Source organism: Aythya marila (assembly GCF_965140915.1).
Source record: "Aythya marila genome assembly, chromosome: 6".
NCBI classification, from domain to species: Eukaryota; Metazoa; Chordata; class Aves; order Anseriformes; family Anatidae; genus Aythya; species Aythya marila.
Window position 1 is genome coordinate 28,118,845 of NC_139047.1, and position 10,650 is coordinate 28,129,494.

General features: G+C 48.0%; 1 protein-coding gene across 7 annotated transcripts in view; it reads right to left on the reverse strand.

Annotated features, from left to right (window-relative positions):
• The window catches only part of BIN1 (bridging integrator 1), a 91,935-nt gene that overhangs the window by 24,237 nt on the left and 57,048 nt on the right, over window positions 1–10,650 (reverse strand). For 3 of the 7 annotated variants that reach the window (XM_082763668.1, XM_082763671.1, XM_082763669.1), the window contains exons 7-10: window positions 10,539–10,624; window positions 8,753–8,828; window positions 6,899–6,981; window positions 4,168–4,218 (exon numbers count right to left, since the gene is read on the reverse strand). In XM_082763668.1, coding sequence (XP_082619794.1) covers window positions 4,168–4,218; window positions 6,899–6,981; window positions 8,753–8,828; window positions 10,539–10,624 — 296 coding nt within the window. The remainder of the gene's footprint in view (window positions 1–4,167; window positions 4,219–6,898; window positions 6,982–8,752; window positions 8,829–10,538; window positions 10,625–10,650) is intronic. The other 4 variants (XM_082763672.1, XM_082763670.1, XM_082763673.1 and 1 more) reach the window with 2 other exon arrangements.

Below are 10,650 nucleotides of genomic sequence, written 5' to 3' on the forward strand. Positions count from 1 at the left end.
AAACTAAACTCATTTTCCCAGCCTTATTCTCAGGAATAGCTTAAAAAATTGGCTGAAACTCAGCTCCCTAAAAAGCAACCAATCAGTTTATCTCAAGTCATGCAGAAGCACTCACACTAGTAGAGGATATTTTAGCAGAAGTGGTTGCAATTTGGCAAAACTATGCACAGCTGAACACAGAATATTACAGAATATTTCAAACGGGCTGTGCAGCCTCATCTAGAGGGAGCAGTGTTTGCCTCCACTTACAAAAAAAGGGAGAAGGCTGGAAGAAGGCTGAAAGGCACAGATCCTTTGCTCCAGCCTGAGACAATAAATCCTGGCACAGAGCCACAACTGCAGCCATGTAGACCTGGTTCTGAGGAACACACAGATTATTTCTTTGCACTGCCCCAGGAGAGCCCAGAGCTCTGGAGATGTACGTCCACTCACGCTTGGATGCCCAAGGTGTGGTAGTCATGGGCTAACATGCACAATGGCCTCAATCCTAAACACTCACAAGTAAGGGGACAGCAAGAGGAGGAAGGGACAGCAAGACATTTCAAAAAAACTCCCCTCCCCAAGCAAGCATCTCCCCCTGCTCAGCATTCCAGCTTTCAAGCTTCCCACCCCATTCCCTCTTCATTCACTTTGCCCTCACCCATTCCCCCACCTTCCACCCCATATCCACACACCCCACACACCTTTTCCCACAAAGCGCTTGCTCTCGGGTCCACATGCAGGTCGGGTGTTTCTGATGACACTGATGCCGGCAGCACACCGACATGATGCAACAAACCCAGGGGTGTTTTGTGCAAGCAGCTCTCAGTCAGGGGCACACACGCCAAAGGTTGAGAGGAAGAGGGAAAGGGGAAGAGGAAGGACTAAGGAACACATACATTGACCTTTGCAGCTCTCCAGGGTGACTGCACATGCCTAGCGACCTTCCTAAGATGTCCCCCCCAAGTCACTTCAACACAGAGGGTTTTGCAGGAAGGATTCTGTGACATTGCCAAGGCTGTGCTACAGATAATAATGTGCTACAGGTAATAATGGTTGGAGTGAAGGTAAGGAAGTCTTGCTCTAAATGAGAGTTACCAGGGAACAGCAGGCTCCACGTAACATGTTCACAACATTGAAACCTCGAAACGATTTCAGGAGAAGCATTATCTTGGTACTATTTCCATGGCAACACCATTTACAGCACCATCAGAGGCTGGCATGATGACCTTGCTGAGCCCAGCCACACTGAAGACACAGATCCTGCACCCCAGTGCATCGCCTCTGGGATCTCCAAGGGGGTCCTACCCTCATGCCAGTGAGGGTTGCTGCAGACGGATGAGAATGATAGCGATGAATTGCGTGGGACTGCCTGGGACTGCAAAATGCTCAGCCCGGAGAGGTGTCCCAAGGCATGGGCAAGTGCGTGTGAGAGGCTTCAAATGTGGCGAACAAAATCAAGGAACTAAACCGGGGAAAAATCAGGAAGAGGTGAGGCAATATGTTCCTCAATCTAACTGTTTTGCTTGTGAAAATGTAAAAAAAATACCTCCTGGTGCTAGAGTTGAGGAAAGAAAAAATGTTACTAGAGTCACGTTGGAGGAGATGGAGGACAGAGATCTGTGGCCGGACTGCCAGGACTTCTCAAACTCCTGGGCAGACTGGGGAGTCCTGGCTACCAGCACTAGTGTACGTTTCTCCAACTAAGCACGTGAAAGGGACTTTTCTCCTGGCAAGAAAGGAGTTCACACTCCTTTTCTAGAAGCCATGAAAGAGCTTTTTGGTAATGTATTTGTGGTGTCTGGCAGTGGCTTAATTTGGAGACATATTGCTGAAAGACTCCCACGTGAAAGGCAGACCAGTTTCTTCCCCTCATCCTAGAAGGGCTGAGAGGGCCCCACACTAAAGCCCTCATTAAGTCACTGCTATTTACAGCTTGTTTGATGTGTTGGCTGATCCTTGTAGGAAAATGCCACTGCTAATTTTGACCTAGCCTCTACCAGCCCCACAAGCAGCACCTTTATTCCTGCACTTGCTGCTCTGCACGCATTCAGCAACTTGGTGACCAGCACCAGGTCTGCCCCTCACCAGGACCCTGGGGCCTCCACAGGTCCTAGGCGAGCACACGCTGTGTGTCCTGCACGGAGCAAAACCCTGTTTCCAAACAGACCGCTTTTCCCTGTGTTCCTGGAGCAAGCAAGTGTGGGGACTGACCAAATATATCACAAAAAATTGTCAGAACAACACCTGTTTATAAGCAACTGGAAAGGGGAAGAGAAAGGAGAAGGGGAACGGGAAAACCACTCTGCTCTTTGAGAGCCAAGAGCAAGGTCTAACACAGTTACAACTGAAGGAAAACTGCAAATCGCCCAGCCTCTCCGAGTGCTGCTAAACTTCCAGACCCTTCACTGGGCTGCCTCATCTATTCTGGAAGAGACGACTAAAATCTGCAGATGGGGTTCCTATACGCTAGTAACAATCCTGCATTAGAGGATGGAACCAAATCTCCAATATGGTAAAAACAGACAAGTCACCTCCTGCCAAGTTCTCAAGTTAAAAAGAAAAACAAAAAAGGTTGGCATCTCTGCTAAGGCTCAGATAGCGTCTTTTAGCCCAAAGTAATTAGGCTTTTTTTGTGGCTTTTTTTTGTTTGTTTTTAACATCAAAGCTGTCTGAACACTAGAATTATTTCCACTCCCCAGAAAAGGAGGGACAGAAAAAGAAAAATAACACCTCCATACCCAGGCATCCAGTGGCACAAATGTACATTTTTGCTGCAGATCAAAGAGCAACCAAGTCCCTGACCCTCCTTCCCTGCACCAGGGTTTGCATATTTCTCTGCTCCCCCTGCAGCTGCTCTGACAGCAGAAACCTCCAGCAAAGCCAGGGTCAAACACCTTAGCTGCTGGGCCAGCAGGACCTTGTCTGGAGGATGTTGTGGGTAGAGCTCATCCAGATGAGATTTCCTAGGCTCTCCCTCTGCTGGGGCATCCACAAAGGCTACAACGACTGCAAATGCTGCACCTCCTGGTGCAGTCACAGCAACACTGCCCAGCCAAGGTCAGACACACACATCCAGAGAAATACTCCTATAAATCCTCCTTTTTCACATGACATTCACTCACTACTTTTCATTTGAGGAAATAGTTAAGATGTGCCCATCAGTTTCCCTGTGAAATTACCATTCTCTTCCCTCCAGCTTCCCATTTTACACAGGATGCCCAACAGACACAAAGAGAAAGGTTGTACAATTTGCCCTAGCCAGTGGGAAGCCAGGATCAGAAAGCAGGGATCCCAATTCACCAGCACTTGCTTTTACTGCTGGCAGAACAACATCTTGAGATTTAAAAGGATATATATATATTTTTTGTTCCTATAATGACCCCATGGAAGGAATATCAACACAAAGACTGAGAAAAGCAAGAGTTAGGGGAAGTTTCTATGCCGCTATGCAGCAATCCCCACTTTGCCCCAGAGCACATTCTTGTCGGAGTCCTTGACCTTGGCTATGGGAACTCTGAGCACTGCAGCAATCCAGTTATTCAATGACATGACTGTCTTGAAAGGCAAGCTGCTGCTGTTAGTCTTTATACAGGACAACAGGCTTCCCCTTCCTTCAGCTCTGCACAAATCTTAAATGAATGGAGCACAACGGTGAGGATATCAAGAGCAGAACAAGTAAAGAGCAAAACCCTAGAAGTGATATTCTCCCACATCAACGTCCTCCCACCACACCAGGTAGATAGGACAGGACTACATATGAAATTGGTCCTCCTGGGCCAGGCAGGGAATGAGAATGCAGCATTTCAGAGCTGTTCAAAAGGGCAAGCGTCACAAGGTAAGACCAGATCTTGTTAATCACCACAATACCCCGTATTTCCCCTGCACAACCCAGCACCACGCTTTTAGTCACCACAAAAACAACCGAGCAGACGATGCCTGAACTTTCCCAGTGCCTTCTTAGGGAGGAAAGGAAGCAAGGCTTCAAACCAGACACACAAGCAGTTAATGGGATTATCCAGACACAGAGATCTCAGCAGGACCCAGCAGGCCATGAACACACGGTATCATGCAGAGGACCCCTCTCCCATCACAGGGTTAACACGTGCCAGGCTGTTAGAGTCCAGCAACAGCCTCTCCAGTTTTAGGAACTAAATCAAACACAGATCGAAATGCTGCTCTCCGTACCGGTACCTGCTCATCTTTTTCCTCAGCCTGGCGAACAGTTTAGTTTTCTTTCTGTTGAGGACGGCACGCAAATCGTTTCCGTTACAGGATGGCACAGTCAAACCAGCGAGGAAAAGTCAAGCCTCCGAGCGTTCGGTCACTTGGTGCCACAAAACTCACAGCAATCCAGATGACATGCACTCTTCTCTTACTCTCACAAATACACACAACACAAAAACACACAAACACACTCTTTCCTTGCTTCCTACAAAGCTTTGGCCTTTGGAGAGGGTGGGAGAGGTCTTTTTGTGCCTGTCAAAGATTTGCAGATACGTTAACAAACTAGATTTGTCCCTGTTTCTTGGAATATGGGGCTAGGGTGCACATGGATAAGAATAAAAAGGAAACTGCATAGATCAGCAGAGAACTTTGTGACACTGATCCTTTTATTTTTTCTTTCTTCCCCCATGGGTAATTGCAACTCCTCACTCACTCTTGTAAATGCGGGTACACAAGAAGCAAGCTCCCCATTCTCCTTTGTGCCATCTGTGCACCAGTCTTAATGTGGAACCTAATCAGCAGTTTTCCTATTATGTTTTTTTCCAAGCTGTCCAGTTATAGTAGGATAATACTATAGACCTCCTAGGTTTTCTAGGCATCTGACAACCATGAATGTTCAAACTCCTTCAGAAACAAAATCCAAACATCTCTGAAGTTTCCTGAAATGCATCAGCTACTCTATGCTACGCAGCCAGCATCAGGTTTGTCAGCTGTAGTGATGTATGAGGATAATTGCATCTCTTCTCACACCTCCTCATTCATTTCCTGCCATTGTACCCATCTCTGATCCTCTGCCCAGCAGAGAAGGACGAGGGAAGCATCTGCTCCTACCCCGGGCCACAACGGGCAGTCAGATTGGTGAGGGATATTTCCTCCTGCATGTTCTGCCCCAGCCCTGAACCACACTGAGAGGCCAGATGTGGAGAAGAGACACAAGTGCCTCATGGCATTTCCTGATCCCTGCAAAACACTTACAGTCCTGGCAGACCTTGGACACATCCTCCTACAATATCCTGTTCCACTTCACTCAGGGGTATCACAACTGTTTTGGGGCAGGTCGGTCCTCTCAGCTGAGGTTTAAGCAGGTGATGCAGCAGCACTCAAATTGCTACCTGCACAGGAACCTCTGTGTAGGCACTTGGGGTTTTGTTCTTTTTTTAGGGCCAACTAGTCTTCGCCAAAGAAAGAGCACCGAACTGCAACAGAGACACCTATTACCTCCCCAGATGAGACTAGCAGTCTGTGGGGCTGAAGTCATAAGAAATCTAATTAATTCATTGGAAACTCTTTCAGGCCAGAAACTTCATGCCAGAGCAGTGTGTGTAGGCCCAGCTGTCGCTATAGCCTGCCATCAATTACTTGAGTAAGAAAGGCAGGAGGAGGAAGGAGCTGGCAAAGCAATGGCTCTGGCCTTCATCTGTCCTGTTACCTCATCCTCTTGCAAGTGCCCCACTGGATGCTGCCATCAGAGACAACTGGCACTGTGGCCTCCTGCATAAAGCTTCAGTCTTGCTGGTGGTGATCAACAGGCACCATGTGCTGACTTAGGAAGAAGACACTTTCTTTGCAAGATGCATTGCTACTCGCATCTTGGGAATTTGGTATTAGCAACTCAAAATTCAGGGGCCAAATTTGATTCAAATTTCCTCTTTCTGTAAAGTTGGCAAACACCACATGCATTGCCAGAATGAGACCAAAAAAAAAAAAAAAAAAAAGTTGTCTATGCATGAATGTAAGAAGAGGTTAAACTGGGCGGAGAGATGAGGGAGCACAGAGGTGTCAACAGCTCATCTAGCCCTTCCAAATCAGTACACTCAGACCACAGCTTGCCCTGACTTCACGCTGACTTCACCTCCTCCCTCCATCAATACACCAATTGAGGACCTGGGCTGTGCTCCTGCTCACCCGGCATGTGGGATTAGTGGCAGCTGGAAGCCAGAGCCCTACATTGTTTCATCACTCACACATTTGGATGGGAGCCAGCTGCAGCCTCATCCACTGCCTGACCTCTCCCTCCCCTCTCAGTGCTGGAGAATGTGCAGCTTTGCAGTTAACCTAAATGGACCGGCCCCAGCTGAGCAAAGAAAACTAAAGGACTGGAGGACACACGCTCCTTGCATACACACAGATTGGAAGTGCTCTGAGATCAGAAAGCCTCGTATGAATGAGGCTGTAACTACATCCATAACACATACACATACAGGCAACACACCCTAGTTTTGAGCACAGGAGGGACACGGGGCTTCAGTGAACAAGTTCGGAGGAGGCTGGAAAACAAATGGGCTCTTGGGTCCTCTAGCTCACAAGCTACAGGTATGTGGGGGAAGCTTTTGAAGGAAAGAACGGGCCGGGTGCAGGACAACCAGACTCAGAAGGAAAGGGAGCTCAGTGTTATAGCACTGGTTTATGGAATTTGACTTTAAAAACAGCAGAGGTGAGTCGGTTGCCTAAATATCAGCAAATAGTGAAAGTTGAGGCCTCCAGCTGCTATCCTACAAAGGTAGGAGGTATTGCATCGTGTCTCCCAGCCCCAAGTGCAATCTTGGATATCCTCTAGGGATTCTCAAGGCTGGCTATACGCAGACAATCAAATCACTCTTCAGGTGACACCATGCAGGTTTCAATACCCCAGCAGAGACCCCCCAGTCCTTCCTCCCCTGCTGAGGGAAAGACATTGCTCCCGGTTACTCACCTCGGCTGTGCTTTAATGGGGAAGGCATTGCCTGAATACTGCTTGTCTAGACCCAGCAGGACATCATGGAGGTTTTGGTTCAACTGCAAAATACAAAAACAAAAGAGAGAAAAAGAATGAGAGAAGAACCCCAAGTGCCATAAGAGAGCCTGCACTGGCCTGCACAGGCTGACCCAAGCACTGACTTGTGCAGTCAGCTGTCCCATGAGAAAACAGCCCTACATCTGTTTCCACTCCTCCACGGGGTAAAGAACCCTACATTCAGACTACCGAAGAGCTGCTGGCACCTCATGGGAATGCTCTGTCCTCCTAAGACACCATCCTCTTTGCTTCTGTGTCACCTGCCCCAACCTGTGTGCTGCCCAGTACTACTGCAGTACCAGACCAAGCGTTCACCTGAGGGTCTTCTGTTTACTGGGACTAAAGCTCCAGGTTTGTAGCCGAAGTTGCTCCTTATACCTTCTAATGAACCTGGGATATGGACATTTAAAATGCAACTACAGAACTACTACGTCAACAGCAAGCCTTCACCTCGCAGGCTGCCTGGGCCATCCAGGTTTAGGCAGGACCTGGATCTCTTAGAAAAAATGCAGTATTAGGGGTTAAACTTTTCCCAACACCAAAGGCTGAAACATTCACCCTGGACACTCCTATTCTGAAACAGCCAATTCACAAACAAGATGAGATGCCAGATTTATCATCGGCAGGAGGAGGGATCCAATGCAATCAATGTCAGAGGCATTGTGCCGGCAACACCAGCAGTTAATTGGATGCTAGTGCAGTAATAAGAAACAGATGGTTTTCATGGAACAAAGCTAAAGGCCTGCTCTCACACAAAAGTCACAGGGAAAGAAAAATCCAAGACATGATACAAGAGCAGAATTCCTTTCTAGCAGGCATCTTTCTCACATTTTGCTGAATATAACTTAACAGCAGACTGATAATTATAATAAACCTCCCTACTCTTAATGATAAGTTCATTCCCCAGTGGAGAAGGGCAGGCCATTAACTGGAAAGGTCCCCGTGAAGTGTCAGCAGGGCTCCAAACTGATGCATTACACCAAGGCAGTGGGCCCCTGACTGCTGGGAATTGAATGACTATAAAGTTGCTGGTTGCTTAGCGGCTGTCTTGTTGTTAGGATGACATTGGGGAGGGAGGAATACAAGACTTTTCCAGATGGACTCTCAGTTGCTCGCTAAGATTTACAGAGAGCATGCATGCCTTAGGAGCAGCATAGAAAACTAAGGAACACAAGACTTACTGAGCTTTTAGGAGAAGTAACTAATGATAGAAACGTTCCTCTAAAGGAAAGTGGCAATGGGAGGATTTCCCACAGCCTATTTCTGAGGTCTTTGCTGGGTGCTGGCACACCACCCAAATCCAGCCTGCCACCAGACTATGACGCCGCTTACTGCCCTGATTCCCAGCCCACGACCACCAGGCAGTCCATGCAAGGGCCATGCTAAGCATTCAGATGGCTTCTTTTGCAAACAGATGCCAGGCTGAGATGGCTTGGTTATAGGTTACAGATCCAGATTCTGGAGGAATTAGAAAAGGCAGCAAGACAGACCTGAAAGTGGCTTTCCTCCCCTTTGTGGATCTTCAAGTGAGCCAAGTGACACAAACTCCATGCAGCATGCAGTGGTACTCTACCCTCTCTCCCCTTACTCCATCCCTTCACATTACTAACTCAGATAGACCCTCCCCCACGTTGCTTGAAAAAGTCTGAGGGTTAACATTTTGCTCTAATACAGGGTAAATGCTTTCTTCTCCAGTCATATCATTTAGTTTTCTCAAATAGCAGTGATGAGAGAACAGGGTGTGTTAATAAGACAAGCTGCTAATTGTCTTACCTTGCTCATTTCTTTATGGAAGTTTTCTTCTAGGCCTGCTATACTCTGGAATGTGTTGACGTAGAAACCAACACGACTGCCAAATGAAAAACAAGAGAAAGAAGAACTTAATGGACACCATGCTCTCCCAAAAGCTTTCATCTCTGCCTCACCTGCTATCTCCCACCCACCATTCCCATTTGAGCTCAACTCTGTCAGGCCTGGCACATGCTGGAAGAGAATGGCAGCAAAGAAGTGTGGAAGGGGCGGTGGAGCAAAGGCCAGGAGGAGGAGGCCAGGTAGGGTAAGATCTGAATTTGTGATTTGTGCTGGCAAAAGGGATAGGGAGGTGTGGGGGGTGGGGGGAGCACATACTAATGGTAGGGTGATGGAAAGCAAAATGATGGAAGTTGTGATAGTGTGGGGAAAGCTGAGGGAACTGGCAGGAGAGAAATTAAGTCACTCCAAAGTCCCTCAGCACCAGGGAAGAGCAAAAGTGTGAACTCTTTGCTTCTAAAGGCAGAAGAGTAAGAAAGCACAGGATATGCACAGAGAGCAACAGGAATGCAAAAGGATCAGCTGGACAGCAGGAGCCTGTGAACAACCTGTGGCACTTCAAAATCCCCGCAGCCGCCTGCCTCCTTGCTTCCTGTATCCAGCCTGCCAGCAGATCCCAGTGCCCAGCTGGAGGAGCAACAGCAGGAGTGAGACACTCTCTTCCCTCAAAGGCCAGCAGCATCACTATTCTGCACATGTAGCCACCGAAATGCCTGCATCCCTCCCAACTGCTTCCTCAGCAGGCCTGCATGCTGCTGCATGCAAACAGCCCAGGCTGGGAGGAAAAGGGGGTGAGGGGGTGAATCAGTACTTTGTTCCCCACTCTGCTGCTGTCCACTCTCTTCATTTCCCCCAGACTAGCACTGCAAACCCAGATATGGTCATTGTATTTAAAAATAAGGAACTGAGACAAGGATTTGGCTTGCCTTCCCTATACATCACCTCCTAGTGCTCTCCAGTTCATCCTCCAAGCTACCTGTTAGTTAGCCTGCTTCTTCTCTCCCCTTTTTATCATCATAATCACTGGTGTGGCAAAACCCTGATCTATCACATCTTCCATCTTTTTTCAACCCAAGCTACATTTTGTTAAATAGAGCACCACAGGAGGACAGCTGTAACCACTAGTTCTTCACTAGGTCCTGTGTCACAGCCAGAAGCACGTGTTATGGGCAAGAGAAGGCAGTCACCACCAGGATCCTTTCCTTTGGCTTTGTTCACCCAACTGCTCTAACCTGGAAACAGCATTCACAGATGACATCCAACCTGCCCGCTCACCTTCCCTGTTGTTTAACACCTGCTGCTTCACTGAGTGCTCATAAGCTTACATGGTGAGACACAAGTGAGCAAGGCACCACCCTCCTAGCCCTCTCCAACCACTGTCACTGTATAGATCTCTCAGGCTTTTCATCAGTCAGCTGACGTACCCAGCCTGCTCTGTCTGATGTCCACAGCAGAAGCTAGGGCAATGCGCAGGAGAATTGGGCAGAGTTGGTGGGGAAACACCATTTCTCTTTGTGGTAAAAGTTTGTCATTAGGATCCCGTACCAAACTGAAGAAAGACCAAGGTGAACCCACCTGGGGGGAATCTTAGGACAGACTCTCTGAGGTGATTCAGAAAGCAAGGACAGACTCTCTGAGATGATTCAGAAACCTAGCCCAAGCTGAGAACAGTGATACAGGAAGGTCCGTGGAGCAGTGGAAGGTCTTCACGCCCTTCCAACCATACCTTGGGAAAACTTCCAGCACTCACCTATTCCATAGTGAAGGCAGCTCCTCCTGCAGATCAACGTTCATCTCTTCAAATACCTTCTGAGCCTTTACTAACTCTTCTTCAGCCTTAATAACAGAGAAGGAAGAGAGTA